Raw genomic sequence first — 20,032 nt, 5'->3', positions numbered from 1 at the left:
GCCCAATGGTAGGGCAAGAGGTAACAGGTACAAACCTGAACACAGGAAGCTCCTTCTAAACCTGAAGAACAACTTGAATGTGTTGGAGCACTAGAGCAGGCTTCCCAGAGAGGTGGTGGAGTCTCCATCTCTGGAGTCATCCCAAACCAACTATGCTGACGTTCTGTACTACCTGCTCCAGGTGAGCTTGCAGATGGGGCTGGACTGGGTGATCCCCAGTCCCTTCCAACCCCATCACTGTGTGTGTGCATGACCACCTTTGGGCTCTCCTCGTGGCACAAGAAGTTCCTCCAGAAAGAGCTTCGCGTTGGCGAGCAGAGGTCCATCACCAGATGGTGCAAAACCTCATGGGGTGCCATGGTGCTCTGGGTACTTCTGAACAGCACTCCCAGGGCATGCTGAAATGAGGACAGGATTATGCTCACCCTGGTGCCATCTAACGGTTCTCCTGATGATAAAGTCACACAGGGATGTCTCTTAGCGTGGCTAAAATGTAATGATAATTGGAGAATTAGGAAGCAGGCATAATTCTTGTGAAAAGGGATTCTGAAATCAGCAGAATGAATTCAGGCAGAACTCAATGCTGGAACTGGGACTTCTGCTATAGAAAGAAACCCATCTGCATTCAGACCACAAAAGCAAGTCCAAAGCTAGTGGAGAATCTCACCCATGCACATGGTTAGGACAGAAACTCCCTGTAACTTCTGAGCATGTTCCTTTTGTATTTGCACTTTACACAGAACAGCCTCTCCAAGGTCTCCAGCACGGGATCAGGAAGGTGACTTCTGAGGAAACACACCCAGAAGGGACAACTTGCACCTCTACAAGCAAACCTGCTTCCAGGGGAGATGTGCATCCATGCAGAACTGAGGACCAACACACACACACACACACACACACCCCTCCTCTCTGCCCAATAAATCACCCAACCGTTCCAGGTCATGGTTTTGCTGTAGCTGGGTCAGGGCCAGCATTCCTACCCACGACTGCCTGGCATCTGCTGGTGGAGATCACCATGCACTGCTCTGGGAGATTCTTACTTTCCCCTCAGGTTAAATAGCTCATAAAATCAGAGAGAAGCTGCAAGCTGGCCATGGAGGTTATGACACAGGGGTTTCTTAGTTCGTTTTTCCCCTCATGGAAGAAAAGGGCACATTTGCAGCAATCCCAGCTGCAAAGACCCCAGCCCCTGAGAAGTGCAAGAAACATTGCGGGTGACACCAGCCAGCCCCTGCCCTGTCCAGCCATGAGTCACCCAATGGGTGGAGAATCCTCAGTGGGCTCCTCTGCTGCCAGCAAGCCCATCCAAGAAGAACAGGTTAATTTCCAGGGAGGAGAAAAGGGGAGGACAGCTCATGCAGCGCAAGGGCTGCGCTGCTGCTGGCTGCCTGGAGCTACAGGCAGCAGTGAGCGATGCAAGCGCAACGCTCAGCGCAGTGCTCCCAGGGCTGCAGTGGCTGTCCAGGACTGCGCTCTGCGGATTGGTCCGAGCACCCTGCTCTCCTCCCTCCCTGCCCTCCCTCCCTCAGCACCCTCAGCCCACAGAGATTGGACAGTCTGGTGCCACATGGCAGGGGGAAACCAGGATAAAAAGATGAGAAGGTCTTGCAAGCTGCAGCATCCACTGCAGAACAGGCAGGAGAAGTTTGCAAAGAAGTGCCACCAAACCTCGCTGGTGACACTGAGTCGGTGCAGGCAAGGACGGGCACAGAGACGAACACCGGGACTGCAGCCACCCAGGGACACGGCTGGAGTGAGCAACAGCTAGGGAACAACCTGTGTCACCGAGCCCAGCCATGTCCCCAGTGGTGAAAGAGAAGAACCACGTAAGGCTGGTCTTCTTGGGTGCAGCCGGCGTGGGCAAGACTGCCCTCATCCGCCGCTTCCTGATGGACACCTTTGAGCCCAAGCACCGGCGCACAGTGGAGGAGCTGCACAGCAAGGAGTATGAGGTGAGTGGGGCCACGGTCAAAGTGGAAATCCTGGACACCAGTGGCAGCTACTCCTTCCCGGCCATGAGGAAGCTCTCGATCCAGAACAGCGATGCCTTCGCCCTGGTCTACGCTGTAGACGATGCCGAGTCCTTCGAGAGCGTCAAGAGCTTGCGTGAGGAGATCCTGGAGGTGAAAGAAGACAAGGTCCCTCCTATTGTGGTGGTCGGCAACAAGGCAGAGAGCGGTGGCGAGCGGCAGGTGCCGGTGGAGGATGCTCTGTCACTGGTGGAACTGGACTGGAACAGTCGCTTCGTTGAGACGTCAGCCAAGGACAACGAGAACGTCCTGGAGGTCTTCAGGGAGCTGCTGCAGCAAGCCAAGCTGCCCAGCCGGCTCAGCCCGGCTCTCTGCAAGAGGAGGGAGACGTTGCCCAAGGAGCAGATGCTGAGGCCTCCCATGAACAAGACCAACAGCTGCTCGGTGTGCTGAGCTGGATGCCCAAGGCTGGGAGGAAGGCGCCGGCAACAGCGGCACTGGATGGAAACTCAGGTGGGCTGGGTGGGGAGAGGCACTGCCTTGGCCAATACCAACCCTGCTGCCTCCCAACCCTCCCCTCCTCTTCCCTACCCAGCCCACCGGGACAGGTGAGAGTTGGAGATGACAAGGAGGAGGAACTTGGAAGGGATGCTGGTGGCTGGAAGGGCATGGGGAGAGGGTGAGCTCCCAGAAAGGCAGGAGACATACCTGGGAAATCACCACTGGTCACCCTGCATGGTGCCTCCACGCCGTGGGGAGCTCGTGGGTAGCCAGGCAGCTCCTGGCGTGCCAGGGAAGGTGGGCAAACCACGGGGCTCTGGCAGCGTGCAGCAGAAGGCAGATGTGGGCACCTGTCCAGCTGCAGTGCACCCACATGTGCCGCTCTCCTGGGTCTCCTTCAGGTCCTGTGTCACCTCTCCCCGCGCCCTTGCACGTCCAACCTCCTGGCACGGTTTCAGCTCCTGCAGCAGATCCAGAGTCCAAAGCAGTCTGGGGTTTGCACCCTGGTGTAGAGCATGCGGCTGGGCAGTGTGTGCAGCTCTTTGGTTCTCCTCCCTCCCCTCTTCAGGTGTTTATTTTTTGTAAGCATACCTAATAAACACGTTGTGGAGCTGGAACATGTCTGGGTTTCTTTCTCCTGCCCTCCATTTGCTGTGGTGCCTGATCTCCCTGTTTTATGCCAGGAGCCCTTCTCACTTGTGTTTGCCCTCCCCTCTCCCTCCATGCTCCATCCTTCTCTGGAGGGTCCAGGCTCTGGAGGAGCATCCCCAGGTCCCTAGCAGCATCAGGACATTGAGGGTTAGGAATTTCCTAAACATTTAATCACTGAAGTTTTCACTGAGCACAAGTAACAAAACGTCCAAGAAGCACAACAGCCACCCAAAGACAGCTGAGCACCGAAATGAAACCATGAACACATTAACAGGAGCCACCAGAACAGTAGGGGAGGACAGCACAGCAGGGCAGTGCACTGTTAGTGTTAGCTAGCCCTGCACTGATGTACTCTCCCCTGGCACAGCCCAGCCCTGCTGTCATCTTGACAGCATTTCACCTGCTCGGCACCACATAAAGACACAAAGACACCAAAGCCTGGTGGAGGAAAGAGTCACCCACCCTGGTCCAACCCCAGGGACTCTCCATCTCTGGAGTCACTCACAGCCTGCTTGGACAATATACTGTGAAGTCTGCTCTAAGTGAACCTACTCTAACAGACAGGTCAGACTAGATGGTCCCCAGAGGTCCTCTCCAGCCACCACCACTTTGTGATTCTGTGAGCTGGGCACTTTGGTGGTGTCCAGCTTACAGAAGCCCAGCCCCACAGCAGTGTGCCCCTGCCCAGCTGGACAGGATGACACAGGATTGCACCCAGTGACCCCCCAGCCCTTTCCAGCAGGAGAGGAGAACGTAGAGTCGGGGAGAGCCCAGCCTCCCCATGGGCATCCTTCACTGGGCCACCCTGCTGCCATGTCCCTGTTGGCACTGGAGCAAAGACAGTGGCTCTGGGCAGGGCAGGCAAAACTCTCCTCCTGGGGCCCAGTGCAGGATGAGGCTGTTTGGGGAGCAGGCAGTGGGAAAGGCAGGGAGGCTGTGGCAGGACCCAGTGGTGCCAGGAGGGTTGGGTGGCCCTCCCCACTCTTCACTCCACATACCTGGTGCCACCAGTGCGATGCTTCGCGAAGGCTCCCAGCTCCTTGGGGACACATGGAGCTACTCGGCGTAGAGTCCTTCCCTGGGCAAAATGCTCCTCCTGTCCAGAGGGAAGAAAGCACTTTCAGCAGGTGGCCCAACACGGTGGCACCCTGCCTGCAGTGGGGATGGGTGTGATGGGTGCAGCCGCAGGTGATGCTGCACCTCGGCTGGACTCATCATCTGGGTCACCGTGCCGTGGCCAGGGGGGGATGGGGCCAGCACTGCCCACACGTGGCCCTGAGCAGAGATGACCTGCGTGTGGTGAGGCACCTCCCAGGCGGCAGGACCACCGGTTCCACCTTGATTAGCCAGCCCCAGAGCTGCTGCACACCTTGCAGCGCTGGGCTTCGGTTTCAGAGCAGGGGGCGCTGGAACCAGGAGCAGCGGAGCTTTCTGGCTCAGCGCTACTCTAAAGGCTCCTTGCATGAGGACGCTGGGGGGAGCAAGGCTGCCTGCCAGCCCCGTCCTGCACGGCACGGCTGGATCGCACCCATGGTGTGGGCTGGAAACAGGCTGGGGTGTCCCAGTGACCTCACCAGGCTCAGGCTGAGCCCTCTACCTCAGCTGTGGCTCCCTGTGCCCCACTAGTCCCTTCCCTGGCCAGACCAGTAGCCCCCAGGGGCTGCAGGACCCCCACTCCCAGCCAGCCCCAGCCCGAGACCTGTGAGGTACAGCAGCCATTGGTGCAGAGGTGCTGACCAAGCCGCTGGAGGAGACTGAGACAATGGACTTGCAGGAGCTGCAGAAACTGAGATGCTGGAGCTGCAGAAGACGCAGATCAAGATGCTGGAGCTGCAGAAGACGCAGATCAAGATGCTGGAGGGGCAGGAGCTGCAGACCAAGACAATGGACTTACAGGAGCTGCAAAGCACGATGCTGGACCTGGAGAAGCTGCAGAGACCAAGATGCTGGGAGTGCAAGAGCTGCACACCAAGACGCTGAAGGGGCCAAAGCCGCAAACCAAAATGTTGGAGCTGCAGGAACCCTCTCGAAGGCCCCACCTCCAGGTGCCCCAGCAATGAGTGGAGCCATTGGAGGAGCTCGCCCAGCAGCACATGCCACCCGCCCAATGCCTGCCCACCTTATACAGCCCCTCCCGCCCGCTCCCGGCTCTGCCAGCGGGCGGGGTCCTGCCCGCCGCCCCCAGCCCCCAGCCCCTACCCGCGGAGCCCTGCTCTAGGCTTGGGGCTCGGGTGGAACCCTGCGGCTGAGCCACCGAGAGCGGCGCCGGGGGGCAGCGGGGAGCCAGGGAGCTGTGGGCATGCAGGCATGTGCTGGGCAAGCTGAGGTTGGGACGCCATGGGCACGCTGGGATGTGCTGTGGGAGCCATGGGCATGCTGGGATGTGCTGTGGAACCTGGGGCTGGGAAGCTATGGATATGGTGAGATACAGTATGGAAGCTGGGGCTGGGAAGCTATAGACATGGTGAGATACAGTATGGAAGCTGGGGCTGGGAAGCTATAGACATGGTGAGATACAGTATGGAAGCTGGGGCTGGGAAGCTGTGGACATGGTGAGATACAGTATGGAAGCTGGGAAGCTGTGGACATGGTGAGATACAGTATGGAAGCTGGGAAGCTGTGGACATGGTGAGATACAGTATGGAAGCTGTGGACATGGTGAGATACAGTATGGAAGCCGGGGCTGGGAAGCTGTGGACATGGTGAGATACAGTATGGAAGCTGGGAAGCTGTGGACATGGTGAGATACAGTATGGAAGCTGGGGCTGGGAAGCTATAGACATGGTGAGATACAGTATGGAAGCTGGGGCTGGGAAGCTATAGACATGGTGAGATACAGTATGGAAGCTGGGAAGCTGTGGACATGGTGAGATACAGTATGGAAGCTGGGAAGCTGTGGACATGGTGAGATACAGTATGGAAGCTGGGAAGCTGCAACAGTGAACTGCAAATGAAGTAGAGTGGTGAGAGCCCCTAGTGTGTGTCCCATGGGGGTGACCTGTGCTGGACACAGCACTGTGTGAGCCCTACCCTGTGCCCACGGGTGCATTGAGGCTCCAACAGTCCTCTTCATGGACAGGGCAAGGCAAGAAGGGCCCTAAAGTGCTCAAAGAGGTTAGAAACAGGCAGGTGCCATGACTTGAGAGATGTGTGTGCAGCCTGTGTTCAGCCCCTGGCTTCTCACAGCAAAGCAGGTAAGGGCACTCCCAGGCTAGCTGAGTCATAGCAGGGGTGGAAAATCCCTGCCAAGGGCTAGGACTGACCTGGTGTCTTCCTGTGGCTCTGCACAACGTGATGAGGTGAAGCTGAACATCTGCAGCTCATTTGCTTTCAACAAGTGGCAGCAGGTGAAACGTTTTTTGTCTCCCAGACAGGGCTCCCAGCTCCTCAAAGCAGCCTGTCTGCAGCACGGGCAGCTGGGGCCAGGGGATTGCAGAGCTGTGACAGACAAGTCCTGCACGCAGAGGCTGGCTACAGCTGTCCCTGCAGACATCCCCTAGGTACAGGCATGATAAAAGAGGCAAAATACACCCACCCTTCTGCTGCTTCTCTGGGGAGGAGAGAGCAACTTGGGCAGATTCTTCATGCTGGGGCCTCGGGAAAGCCTGGGGAGAGCTGGATCCATCCAAACATGCATCCATGTCCACTCACAGCTCAACTCTGCCCTGAAGCCCTCTGCTGTCCCCAGCAGAACTGTGGGGGCAGAAGAGCTCACTGGAACCATGGACACTTGCAGCCTAAGGCACTTCAGCTTCAGGGAGCAGCAGGGCCTCTGGACTCGAAGAGCTCGCAGCCCTCCAGCGCCCCAGGATCCAGCATGTAAAGGGTAGGGTGGCCATGACCATGGCTTGGGGACAGTCAGGGCCTGTCAGGGGCTGAAGAGTTGTCATTGAAGCTAGAGGCTGCTTCAGTGCTGCAAGCTACAGGATTGGGGGAGAAGCCTCAGACCCTGTGAGCCATGCAGAGACAGCAGGACAGTGCTGTTCCCAGGGTAGCATCCCAGGCAGCAGCAGCACTCACTCTCCCAATCCCATCTCTGGGACTGGAGAGGCTTCATCACACTGGCCCTCTGGGTTCATTAGCTGTGGTTTAAGTCTGGGATGGTTTTTCATAGGTGGGCTGTCATGGCCACCTGAGCTGAGGCCTCTGCTGCTGTTTCTCTGCACAAAAGGGAGGTGGTGGAGGCACCGTCCCTGGGGGTCTTCAAGAAAAGACTGGATGAGGCACTTAGTGCCATGGTCTAGTTGATTGGTTAGGGCTGGGTGATAGGTTGGACTGGATGATCTTGGAGGTCTCTTCCAACCTGGTTGATTCTATGATTCTAAAACATTGTGGTTAACTTGGCCAATCCACCTGCAGCTGCAAGGGTTGCTCTCTCCTTTCCCCAGGCACCAGAACATGCTTCCATCACAGCTCTTTTCTTTCCCTTCCCTTCCCTTCCTTCTGCTTCCTCCATCCCCCAGTTGGACCATTTGACTCGACACTCACCTCCAGAGCAGCTGCCAGCCCTGTCCCCATGCTCAGCCACGTCAGCCCCGCTGGGGGAAGAAGGACTCCATGTGATCCCTCCTGTTCTGTTCCACATCAAGTAGCAGCACATCCTAGGCGAGGAGCTTCTGCTTAATTTGTGTACACAAACAATCAGGGGGAACCCAGGTGCTGTCTGCAAGAGCTACTCACCATCGACAGTCACACACCAGTGAGGGCCACACACCAGCGACAGCCCACGCTGGCCCACGGCAAGGGCAGCAGCTGCCGCCTGGGGCTGTGCCTAATTGGCGTCGGCTGCTGCAGTTTGCTCAGCTCTCGATGGACGTGAGGCTGTGGCACAAACACTTCAGCCAAGGACACTCCACGAGGAGGCAAAACATTTTAAAAGGGAAAGAGGCTCTAGCTGGGTGAGTGCCTAATTAACTCTGTTTGTCTTTGGGGCTTTCGCTGAGCCAGGCTCAGCAGCGGGGCAAACAAGCCTGTGCTAAGTGCTCTGGGAAGAGCAAACCTGCCGCCCCCACTCCACATGAACCCATGACCCCCATTAGGGCTCTCCCGGTGTGGCCAGTCACACAGTGTGGCTGGGACCCAGCTGGACCCACACCGAGGTGGGCTGTGGAGGCTGCAGGAGCACCCTCAGTGATGCACCCACCTGTGGGCTTTGGTCTGAATCGTGCAGAGATCAGCCATGGTGTCTGCTTTCCTCCCTCATCTCCAGCCGGCTCCATGCTTGTGACAAAGCCAGTTCTGTCCTGCACAGACCCTGGCAAACACTGCTCCATAGAACCACAGGCTGGGGGGGCTGGAAGGGACTTCTGGAGATCATCCAGTTCAACCTCCCTGCTAAAGCAGGCTCACCCACAGCAGGTTGCCCTGCATCACGATGTCCAGGTGGGTTTGGAATCTCTCCAGAGGAGACTCCACAACCTCTCTGGGCAGCCTGCTCCAGGGCTTCAGCACCCTCACAGCAAAGAAGTTTTTTCTCACCTTCAGATGGAACCTCCTGGGTTCCAGTTTGTACCTGTTGCCCCTTGGCCTGTCACTGGGCACCACTGACAAGAGTCTGGCCCCATCCTCTTGCCCCTCACCCTTTAGCTCTTGCTGAGCATTGATCAGATCCCTTCTCAGGCTGCTCTTCTCCAGGCTCAACAGCCCCAGGGCTCTCAGCCTTTCCTTCTCAGAGGTGCTCCAGGTCCCCTCAGCATCTTTATAGCCTCCACTGCAACCTCCAGTAATTCCCTGTCACTCTTGACCTGGGAAGCCCAGAACTGGACTCAGGACTCCATATGGGGACAATGTAGGGCAGAGCAGAGGGGCAAAACCCTCCACTGACCTGTTTGCTCTCTGGGTTTGCACTCTCTATGGTGTAAGACTCTTCCATGAAGGCAGAGAACCTCTCACCAGCACCTGACACAAACCGATCCGAGAATCCCTCCCAAGCAAGAGACTTAACAACATCTGTGGATCAATTCTGGGAGGAGAACCTCATCCTCACCCGCTTCTGGACACACATGGAGTCACGGCTGCAGCAGGGCAGTAGAAGCCCTTTGCGTACAGTCCTGTCCCCGGGCACCGCAGCAGCTCCACCCGAGGGGAGGGCTGGGCGGGTGGCGCTGCTCGGGGCGCTGCCGGCGCCGCTCCACCGGCCCCAGCTGCTCCCAGCGATGTCCTGTCGCCACCTGGTGGCCAATGCGGGGACGTCAGCCCAGGACCTTTTGTGCTGGGACCTGGCGCCCAGCGAGCGCAGGGGGACGCGGGTCAGAGCAGCTGGGGATTGGCTTAGGATCATAGAATCAGTCAGGGTCGGAAAGGACCACAAGGATCAGCCAGTTCCAACCCCCCTGACATGGGCAGGGACACCCTACCCTAGAGCAGGCTCCACACAGCCTCATCCAGCCTGGCCTTAAACACCTCCAGCCATGGAGCCTCAGCCACCTCCCTGGGCAACCCATTCCAGGCTCTCACCACTCTCATGCTCAACAACTTCCTCCTCACCTCCAGTCTGACTCTCCCCACCTCCAGCTTTGCTCCATTCTCCCCAGTCCTGTCACTCCCTGATAGCCTAAAAAGTCCCTCCCCAGCATTTTTGCAGCCCCCTTCAGATCCTGGAAGGTCACAAGAAGGGCACCTGGGAGCCTCCTCTTCTCCAGCCTGCACAGCCCCAACTCTTTCAGTCTGGCCACATAGCAGAGCTGCTGCAGCCCTCTGAGCATCCTCGTGGCCCTTCTCTGGACACACTCCATCATCTCCACATCCCTCTTGTAATAGGAGCTTCAGAACTGGATGCAGTACTCCAGGTGGGGTCTCAGCAGAGTGGAGTAGAGGGGGAGAATCTCCTCCCTGGCCCTGCTGGCCACACTTCTGCTGCTGCAGCCCAAGCTCTGCTTGGCTTTCTGGGCTGCAAGTGCACACTGCTGGCTCATGTTGAGCTTCTTGTCCACCAGCACCCCCAAGTCCCTCTCCTCAGGGCTGCTCTCCAGCCACTCACTGCCCAGCCTGCATTTGTGCTTGGGATCCTAAGTGACCCGAGACTTGCTCGTACCGATGGGCCTGCAGAGGGGACCTGTCTGGGCTTTGGGCAGGGTCCAGCTTTTGCTGAAGAGAGATGTCAGTCTGTGGAACTGAGTGTATGGGGAAAAAAGTCTGTCTGCAGGCTGGGAAAGCCCAGGGTCTGGAGAAGCAGTTGTGTGAGGAGCAGCTGAGGGAACTGGGGATGTTCAGTCTTGAGAAGAGGACACCCGAGGAGAGGCTTTCTGGCTCTCCCTGAAAGGAGGTTAGAGTGAAGTGGGGTTGGTCTCTCCTCCCAAGGAATCAGTGATAGGACAAGAGGAAGTGACCAGAGGAAGTTGTGGCAGGGGAAGTTTAGTTGGACAGCAGGAACTATACTGAAAGAGTGTTGGGGCTCTGGTACAGGCTGCCCAGGGCAGCCGACCACTTGCACCCAGACAGCAACCAACCCAGGCTGCACAACCTCCAGCTCCAGAGCAGATTTCTTTCCCAGCTAGAACAGATTGCAAGGGCTCAGGGATCTGCTCCCTGCAGGACGTGGAGGCTTTGCAAAGAGGATTTACAGTACTTTGCCTTTGAATCGACAGGTCAGCTGACAGGGAATGAGCTTGCAGAGCTTCACTTGGTACAAAGGCTATTCTGAATCAAAAGTCACCATTTAGGAGCCTGCACTGGTCTGTAAACATCTGAGTTGTGTCCTGCTTCATTCTGGTGCTGAGGATCACAGAAATGATCAGGGGGCTGGAGCCCCTCTGCTCCAGAGAGACCTTCTGGTGGCCTTTCAGTACTCGAAGGCTGATCAGAAAGCTGGGGACAGAGTTTTTAGCAGGGTCTGTTGTGGCAGGACCAGGAGGTGATGGATGGAAATGAAAAGAGGGAGATTCAGACTGGAGAGAAGGAAGAATGTTTTTTTTTTGATGCTGAGGATAGCAAGCCCCTAGTCCAGGCTCCCAGAGAGGTGCCCCAGACTGTTCCAGATCAGGCTGTTTGGGGCTCTGGTCAACCTGCTCTAGCTGCAGATGCCCCTGATGTCTGCAGGAGAAGTTGGACCAGAGGATCTTTAAAGGTCCTTCCAACACACACTGGTCTATGATTGCATGAAAGACACCATAGCTCCTGAAGGCTGCTGCTTTAATAAACCAGGGCTGCTTGTGCATGGCAAGCAAAGGGAAAATGTGGGGTTTGCTCTCCAGCCACAAAGTCACGCCACAGGCAGTGGAATGGCATCGCCTCGCCCCACTGACCCTCAGAAAGCCAGACTGGCCTCTGGTGCTGAAGGAGCTGGGCAAAGTCTGGCTGCTCTGGCCAAGGCAGAGGCACCAGAGGCTCCTGAACTGCGGGAACATCATAGAATCAGTCAGGGTTGGAAGGGACCATAAGGATCATCCAGTTCCAACCCCCCTGCCACGGCCAGGGACACCCTACCCTAGATCAGGCTGCCCACAGCCTCATCCAGCCTGGCCTTAAACACCTCCAGGGATGAGGCCTCAGTCACCTCCCTGGGCAACCCATTCCAGGCTCTCACCACTCTCAAGCTGAACAACTTCCTCCTCACATCCAGTCTGAATCTCCTCACCTCCAGCTTTGCTCCATTCCCCCCAGTCCTGTCACTCCCTGATAGCCTAAAAAGTCTCTCCCCAGCTTTTTTGTAGGACCCCTTCAGATACTGGAAAGCCACAAGAAAGTGAACTCACACGTGGCAACTAAGCTTCAGCAAAGCTTCAGTGTGTTTCACAGAGGCTGGAGTGTCCTGGGCAGTGATTCTGGAGGTGCTTCAGTCTTTCACAGAGGCTGGAGTGTCCTGGGGCAGTGATTCTGGAGGTGCTTCAGTGTTTCACAGAGGCTGGAGTCTCCTGGGCAGTGATTCTGGAGGTGCTTCAGTGTTTCACAGAGGCTGGAGTGTCCTGGGGCAGTGATTCTGGAGGTGCTTCAGTGTTTCACAGAGGCTGGAGTGTCCTGGGGCAGTGATTCTGGAGGTGCTTCAGTGTTTCACAGAGGCTGGAGTCTCCTGGGGCAGTGATTCTGGAGGTGCTTCAGTGTGTTTCACAGAGGCTGGAGTGTCCTGGGGCAGTGATTCTGGAGGTGCTTCAGTGTTTCACAGAGGCTGGAGTATCCTGGGCAGTGATTCTGGAGGTGCTTCAGTGTTTCACAGAGGCTGGAGTGTCCTGGGCAGTGATTCTGGAGGTGCTTCAGTGTGTTTCACAGAGGCTGGAGTATCCTGGGCAGTGATTCTGGAGGTGCTTCAGTGTTTCACAGAGGCTGGAGTGTCCTGGGGCAGTGATTCTGGAGGTGCTTCAGTGTTTCACAGAGGCTGGAGTCTCCTGGGCAGTGATTCTGGAGGTGCTTCAGTGTTTCACAGAGGCTGGAGTGTCCTGGGCAGTGATTCTGGAGGTGCTTCAGTCTTTCACAGAGGCTGGAGTGTCCTGGGCAGTGATTCTGGAGGTGCTTCAGTGTTTCACAGAGGCTGGAGTGTCCTGGGCAGTGATTCTGGAGGTGCTTCAGTGTTTCACAGAGGCTGGAGTGTCCTGGGGCAGTGATTCTGGAGGTGCTTCAGTGTTTCACAGAGGCTGGAGTGTCCTGGGGCAGTGATTCTGGAGGTGCTTCAGTGTTTCACAGAGGCTGGAGTATCCTGGGCAGTGATTCTGGAGGTGCTTCAGTGTTTCACAGAGGCTGGAGTATCCTGGGGCAGTGATTCTGGAGGTGCTTCAGTGTTTCACAGAGGCTGGAGTATCCTGGGCAGTGATTCTGGAGGTGCTTCAGTGTTTCACAGAGGCTGGAGTGTCCTGGGCAGTGATTCTGGAGGTGCTTCAGTGTGTTTCACAGAGGCTGGAGTGTCCTGGGCAGTGATTCTGGAGGTGCTTCAGTGTGTTTCACAGAGGCTGGAGTGTCCTGGGCAGTGATTCTGGAGGTGCTTCAGTGTTTCACAGAGGCTGGAGTGTCCTGGGCAGTGATTCTGGAGGTGCTTCAGTGTTTCACAGAGGCTGGAGTCTCCTGGGGCAGTGATTCTGGAGGTGCTTCAGTGTGTTTCACAGAGGCTGGAGTGTCCTGGGGCAGTGATTCTGGAGGTGCTTCAGTGTTTCACAGAGGCTGGAGTATCCTGGGCAGTGATTCTGGAGGTGCTTCAGTGTTTCACAGAGGCTGGAGTGTCCTGGGCAGTGATTCTGGAGGTGCTTCAGTGTGTTTCACAGAGGCTGGAGTATCCTGGGCAGTGATTCTGGAGGTGCTTCAGTGTTTCACAGAGGCTGGAGTGTCCTGGGGCAGTGATTCTGGAGGTGCTTCAGTGTTTCACAGAGGCTGGAGTCTCCTGGGCAGTGATTCTGGAGGTGCTTCAGTGTTTCACAGAGGCTGGAGTGTCCTGGGCAGTGATTCTGGAGGTGCTTCAGTCTTTCACAGAGGCTGGAGTGTCCTGGGCAGTGATTCTGGAGGTGCTTCAGTGTTTCACAGAGGCTGGAGTGTCCTGGGCAGTGATTCTGGAGGTGCTTCAGTGTTTCACAGAGGCTGGAGTGTCCTGGGGCAGTGATTCTGGAGGTGCTTCAGTGTTTCACAGAGGCTGGAGTGTCCTGGGGCAGTGATTCTGGAGGTGCTTCAGTGTTTCACAGAGGCTGGAGTATCCTGGGCAGTGATTCTGGAGGTGCTTCAGTGTTTCACAGAGGCTGGAGTATCCTGGGGCAGTGATTCTGGAGGTGCTTCAGTGTTTCACAGAGGCTGGAGTGTCCTGGGCAGTGATTCTGGAGGTGCTTCAGTGTTTCACAGAGGCTGGAGTGTCCTGGGGCAGTGATTCTGGAGGTGCTTCAGTGTTTCACAGAGGCTGGAGTGTCCTGGGCAGTGATTCTGGAGGTGCTTCAGTGTTTCACAGAGGCTGGAGTGTCCTGGGGCAGTGATTCTGGAGGTGCTTCAGTGTGTTTCACAGAGGCTGGAGTGTCCTGGGCAGTGATTCTGGAGGTGCTTCAGTGTTTCACAGAGGCTGGAGTGTCCTGGGCAGTGATTCTGGAGGTGCTTCAGTGTTTCACAGAGGCTGGAGTGTCCTGGGCAGTGATTCTGGAGGTGCTTCAGTGTTTCACAGAGGCTGGAGTGTCCTGGGCAGTGATTCTGGAGGTGCTTCAGTGTTTCACAGAGGCTGGAGTGTCCTGGGCAGTGATTCTGGAGGTGCTTCAGTGTTTCACAGAGGCTGGAGTGTCCTGGGGCAGTGATTCTGGAGGTGCTTCAGTGTTTCACAGAGGCTGGAGTGTCCTGGGGCAGTGATTCTGGAGGTGCTTCAGTGTTTCACAGAGGCTGGAGTATCCTGGGCAGTGATTCTGGAGGTGCTTCAGTGTTTCACAGAGGCTGGAGTATCCTGGGGCAGTGATTCTGGAGGTGCTTCAGTGTTTCACAGAGGCTGGAGTATCCTGGGCAGTGATTCTGGAGGTGCTTCAGTGTTTCACAGAGGCTGGAGTGTCCTGGGGCAGTGATTCTGGAGGTGCTTCAGTGTTTCACAGAGGCTGGAGTGTCCTGGGCAGTGATTCTGGAGGTGCTTCAGTGTTTCACAGAGGCTGGAGTGTCCTGGGGCAGTGATTCTGGAGGTGCTTCAGTGTGTTTCACAGAGGCTGGAGTGTCCTGGGCAGTGATTCTGGAGGTGCTTCAGTGTTTCACAGAGGCTGGAGTGTCCTGGGGCAGTGATTCTGGAGGTGCTTCAGTGTTTCACAGAGGCTGGAGTGTCCTGGGCAGTGATTCTGGAGGTGCTTCAGTGTTTCACAGAGGCTGGAGTGTCCTGGGCAGTGATTCTGGAGGTGCTTCAGTGTGTTTCACAGAGGCTGGAGTGTCCTAGGCAGTGATTCTGGAGGTGCTTCAGTGTGTTTCACAGAGGCTGGAGTGTCCTGGGCAGTGATTCTGGAGGTGCTTCAGTGTGTTTCACAGAGGCTGGAGTGTCCTGGGGCAGTGATTCTGGAGGTGCTTCAGTGTGTTTCACAGAGGCTGGAGTGTCCTGGGCAGTGATTCTGGAGGTGGTTCCAGCCATGCTGCCATGCAGGTTGCCATGCAGGCCATAACTCACAACCAGCAGGGAGCAAATGCTTGAAGAGCAGATCAGAGACAGCACCACAACATGCAGTAACCAGACAAGAGAGATGGACACTAGAACAAGACAGTTAAGTTGAACAGAGCTTTAGAACCACCTTCCTAGAGGCTCATTTTTGCTTTATGAGGCTGTGGAAGAAACCTTCTCTAAACCACAGCTATTAGGGAACCTTTCCACCTTTTTTTTTTTCTTTTCTAATGCTGAGCATTTTCAGCTCTTTCAGAAATTAAAGCCACCAAAAAAACCCAACTCTCTTCTTCTCTGTTGCCCTCTATCCTGCCCCTGGGTTCTGCCCCACTCACCAGCCTGTCCTCCCAACCCACTGCATCCTACCTTCGACTCAAATGCGCTGGGGCAAGTGCAGCTTGATTTTTGAGAGCTATTCAGCAGTACAAGCACCACAAGTAATTGGTGCTGTCTGACAATTATTTTCTTCCTACAATCATACTTCTGGTGTGATCATCCCAAGAAGAGAGAGCTAAGGGCCGCTAAGCCATGGGGGCTAATGTCTGCCCTCTCTTGGATACCTGGATTTCTGGAGCCCCCAGCGTAAGAAGGAGATGGAACTGTTGGAGCAAGTCCAGAGCAGGCCACAAAGATGCTCAGAGGGCTATGAGGACAGGCTACAAGAGTTGGGGCTTTTCATCCTGGAGAATGCTTGGAGGAGACTTTGTAATGGTCTTCCAGTATCTGAAGGGGGCTACAGGAGGGCTGGGGAGGGAATACTGACAAGGTCTTGTAATGCCAGGATGAGTAGCAATGGGTTCAAACTGGAAGAGGGGAGATTCAAATTAGATGTTAGGAGAATTTCTTTACAGTGAGGATGGTGAGACACTGGCACAGGTTGCCCAGGGAGGTTGTGGATGCTCCCTCCCTGGAGGTATTCAAAGCCAGGTGGGACGAAGCCTTGGGTGACCTGTTCTAGTGGGAAGTATCCCTACCAATGGCAAGAGGTTGGAAGTGGATGATCTTTGAGGTGCCTTCCAACCTAAACCATTCTATGATTCTATCTCAGAGCTTCTATGCTTGTGCTGAATCTCCCACTGAGCACAAGGGTTGTATTTCTAAGTGAATAGCAAGGTATGGCCTGCAGCCTACAGGTGTATCCCATACAGCTGTGCACTTCACCCTGCATCATCATCATCATCTCTGCCTTGACCAGAAGTTCCCTGCCAACTGAAGGAAGAGGAGGGAGGGTTGGAAAGGAGACAGCCAAGTGCCAAGAAAAGGCAAGAATCATAGAATCAACCAGGTTGGAAGAGACCTCCAAGATCATCCAGTCCAACCTATAAGAAATGGGATCCCACTTGAAATTAGACAACGTAATGGAAAAGCTGATTTTTTTCCTGCTCTTACAGGGTACAGCCAGTAACATGCAAATGCAAACCATGAATGCTGTGGCCAAAGCAAGGAGATCTACTGCAACAAAATGGAAAGAGAGTCTGCTCCTTCCCAACACTGTCAGCAACACAGCTCTTTAATCTGCTCAGAGACTTTTTTTCACCCTCCAGAATAAATTAGGAAGTGGGTAAAGGATCCAAGAGATAAAACCACAGAGGAACTCGCCAGAGTTTTTGTATGTTAAGTCCACTCCCCTAAACAAAACGAACATTTAAAACAATAAAGCACTTCATTAACTCAGGCCAGGCTACTGGGCAGCTAGCAGGTGGAGGGGTAGAGGTGGGGGGATTTCTTGCCAGGGGCCTCACAGCTAGCTCAAGGCAAGCCACCTTCACTGAGGTGTTATTGAAAGCAAAGCAAATCTCCCAGCTCATTGTGTTTGATAGCATTTTAATAACCCTGAAATCATGACTGCACTGGGACCACCTTTTGTTTTTTGTTTTCCACCAGAGACAAATGTACAAGCAACTCGTTTCCAATGCAGCTGACAGGTAAAAAACACACACCGGGGGCACACAACAGGGCCAAAGGTGTCATAGTCATTTCTAATGAGCCGTTTGCCATTAGAGAGAAGAAAACAAAGGGTCGGGGGGTGGGGGGAGGGCGTTTCAAATGGGCAACTCGACTGTCCTTGCACAGGCTGGGTTGGCCACCGGAGGATGGAGTCTGGCAACTTGCAGCAATCGTTAACCTGAGCGATTGGGTGCATCCGCTGGAGGAAGACACCTGGGCCCCACTAGAACATGGGCACGGTCAGCAGTCTGTCCTCCCTCAGGAAAGCTACAGTGTGGGTGGGTGTCGGAGGGGCCTCTCCCGGATTCCAGGAGCACACGGGGATTACTGGAAGAGACCCCCCTTGGGAAGTGGGGAGGGGAGGGGGAAGGTGAGGACAGAAGCTGGGCTGCTCCCGTAGGCATTAAGGTTTCAGGGGTACGTTACCACCTCCGAAGCAACGCAAGGACCTGGGTGAAAGAGTCCGAGAGACCTGCAGGGAGCTCCCAGCGTCCTGTGTGGTCCGTGGGCAGGCCTGGGGTCTCCTTCCAACTCCTGCTAAGGGCAACATCGCGCAGCACAGACACTTCCACACATCTATGCAGCTGTCGTTCACCCTGGGGCTTTGCACGGGGGAACACCGCCAGGCATCCGCAGAGTTTTACAGACAGAGTTCATTTTTGAGCTCCGTATCCGAGTTTTCACAACTTCCCCTTCCCTGAAACTGGCCGGGCAGGACTCGAGCGGAGATTGTACATTCAGCAGCAGCAGCAGCAGCAGAGTGATGCAGGCAGCGCACCCGGCGTTGGCACGATGCAGGAACTCCCAACGGGCATCGTTAGCAGCAGTTCAGGTACAACGTCAGGAGATGATCCCACAGGTCACCACGGCAATCTTGGATCGGGTAGCACAGGGATGCTCCACACTAGAGCTGCCCAGAACCCAAATGCTAAAGGGTGTTTCTTTCAATTCCATTTCCAGACTCTCCCGACTCCAGTAATTTGTAACATATACAGATATCCATATACAGTAAATTAGTACTTTTTTAAATTCATTAATTAAAATGCTCCTTCACATACACATATCATATATTGACTCACCAAGAACAAGAATAGATTTCTGGAGCAGAAAAGCAAAAGACAATCTGCTCAGCCAGTGCCACCCACGAACTAGACGCGTAACTAAGAAGAAGTTTGACAGTTTCAGACCACTCAGGAAAGAGAAATTCTCCTGGCCTAGAGAGAAAGACAGAGAGTGGTGGTGGGGAAGCCATGCAGGCAAAGTGCTATGGAGAACACAGTAGATGCAATATATAGAAGAACTCAAATGATTCAGAATGTTTCCTTGTAAAGATTCTGGAGCCATAAGGAGAATCCTCATCATCAGGAGCTATCTGTACGATTTCAGAACTATCAGATGGCATCAAAGCAGAGAAGAGCATGGCACTGGAAATAAAGAGAGCTACACACACACTGAAGGACTGGTTCTGGCCCAAAGCTGCATTTCCTTTCACATACCAGGGTGGATACTACATTTTAAGTGTATCTGCTTTACAATAAGCCACCTCTGCCAAGCTCATGGAAGACAAAAACTCTTCTTAGCTAGAGCTGCCCACTCCATCAGGGACTTTGATGTCTAAGCAAACAAAATGCAGGCATCCTGGTTTGACAGCCCTCCTCGCTAAGGAAAAGAAAACAAACGAAACCCAAACCAAATGAAATCCACAGAAGAGAAGGGAACTCAGCCTCCTGAAAGCTTCATTACAAACACATGGAAGAGGCTAAATAAAACCCAGGTGAGCGAGGAAGCAGTCACAGCAAGAATGACCCTGGCAATGGCTGTGCAACCCTGGGCGCTATCAACAAAACCCACTGGCAGAAGAGGCTTCAGCCTGGCTCTTTCAGCTATTTAGCTAACACAGGTTACCTCCATATCTACAATTGATGGGTTTCAACTGTAGCCTATCTGCCAAGCTGCAGCTTCTCAGAAGTGCTGGTCTCCCCCTCAGCCCCTGGGCTGTCTCGCTACATCTAGCTGATGGAGTAGCCAATACTGCTGGTGACAGCACAGCTGGGCCACAGCTGTGGGGCAGGTGGACTTGGTCAAGGCCCAGAACTGGTTATTAATTCAGTTCTTCATACTATGGGTATTTTTTTTTCCTTCTTAAGTGACCTAGTGGTGTACCAGCTCCTAGCCACTGGAGAGTTGGGGCCAGAGCTGCTGTAAAGCAGCTTTCAGTCCAGATCACCTCAGTGGTAAGAGGCTGAGAACTGATGTGATGGGAGTGGAGGAGAGCGAGCTGTCTGTAGGCTATGGGATGGAGCAAGTTTGGGTGCCTCCAGACTTCTGTGACTTGTCTCCTATACCTGATTCTTGCCACTGTGAATGCCTTACTTCATTTCAAAGACTGCAAGGCCAAACATGAGAACACTGTTGGTGTTTCCACTCTATTTTAAGGGCCATTTGCCAACCTCACCAAATGGAAGGAAACCAATGATTTGGAGCTAGAGCCTTCCAGAGCCAAAAAATGGGAGGCTATGGGGGTGACTGACTGGGAGAGCCAGAGGAGCCTTCAAGCCTCGCAACACTCAGCATTACCAAAGCCACAAATAAATGAGAAACAGAAGCAAGTCTAACAGAAAAATGGCTCACTGCTTTTTGTGCCTCACGCTCCTGGCTGCCATCTGGCAAAGCACTCATGGTACAAGCTTATGAAGATGCCATCACCAACAAGCACAAAGCGTGGGGCTAGACGTAGAGGAGTGAGATTTGCTTGGCTGTACATTTCATTCTCATTAATATTGAAAGAGTTAAACTTCTTCTGCGTAACACCTTTAACAGATTTAACAATACTTCTTTTTTTTTTTCCTCTTTAGTATCCCCTGCACAAAAGAAAAATACACATTTATTTGAACAGCCAAGAAAAAAACAAACAACTGCAATTTATTTAAGTTTCAAAAGAATC

The 20,032-nt window shown here is 54.5% G+C and overlaps 2 protein-coding genes and 1 long non-coding RNA gene across 3 annotated transcripts; 2 read left to right on the top strand and 1 right to left on the bottom strand.

The window, feature by feature from the left end:
* Positions 1-702: 702 nt before the first annotated feature.
* LOC135179292 (uncharacterized) lies at positions 703-6,761 on the bottom strand. Its single transcript, XM_064150927.1, has 5 exons — positions 6,386-6,761; positions 4,822-5,051; positions 4,121-4,218; positions 2,679-2,932; positions 703-2,341 (listed from the first exon to the last, which is right to left on the bottom strand). The coding sequence occupies exons 1-4, from the start codon at positions 6,613-6,615 to the stop codon at positions 2,687-2,689; spliced, it is 804 nt and encodes a 267-aa protein (XP_064006997.1). The 5' UTR covers positions 6,616-6,761; the 3' UTR covers positions 703-2,341; positions 2,679-2,686.
* On the top strand, positions 1,591-3,057 carry LOC135179293 (GTP-binding protein Rhes-like). The gene is made up of 2 exons (XM_064150928.1): positions 1,591-2,483; positions 2,873-3,057. Exon 1 carries the CDS (start codon positions 1,797-1,799, stop codon positions 2,421-2,423), a length of 627 nt encoding a protein of 208 aa, XP_064006998.1. The 5' UTR covers positions 1,591-1,796; the 3' UTR covers positions 2,424-2,483; positions 2,873-3,057.
* LOC135179294 (uncharacterized) lies at positions 6,553-16,795 on the top strand. Its single transcript, XR_010303969.1, has 3 exons — positions 6,553-6,948; positions 7,586-8,020; positions 16,533-16,795. It is a non-coding gene; the product is annotated as an uncharacterized LOC135179294 (long non-coding RNA).
* The last annotated feature ends 3,237 nt before the right edge of the window (positions 16,796-20,032 follow it).

The sequence above is a fragment of the Pogoniulus pusillus genome, chromosome 11 (assembly GCF_015220805.1).
Source record: "Pogoniulus pusillus isolate bPogPus1 chromosome 11, bPogPus1.pri, whole genome shotgun sequence".
NCBI classification, from domain to species: domain Eukaryota; kingdom Metazoa; phylum Chordata; class Aves; order Piciformes; family Lybiidae; genus Pogoniulus; species Pogoniulus pusillus.
The sequence above is the reverse complement of the archived record's forward strand: the minus strand, read 5'-3'. Positions and strand labels throughout refer to the sequence as shown.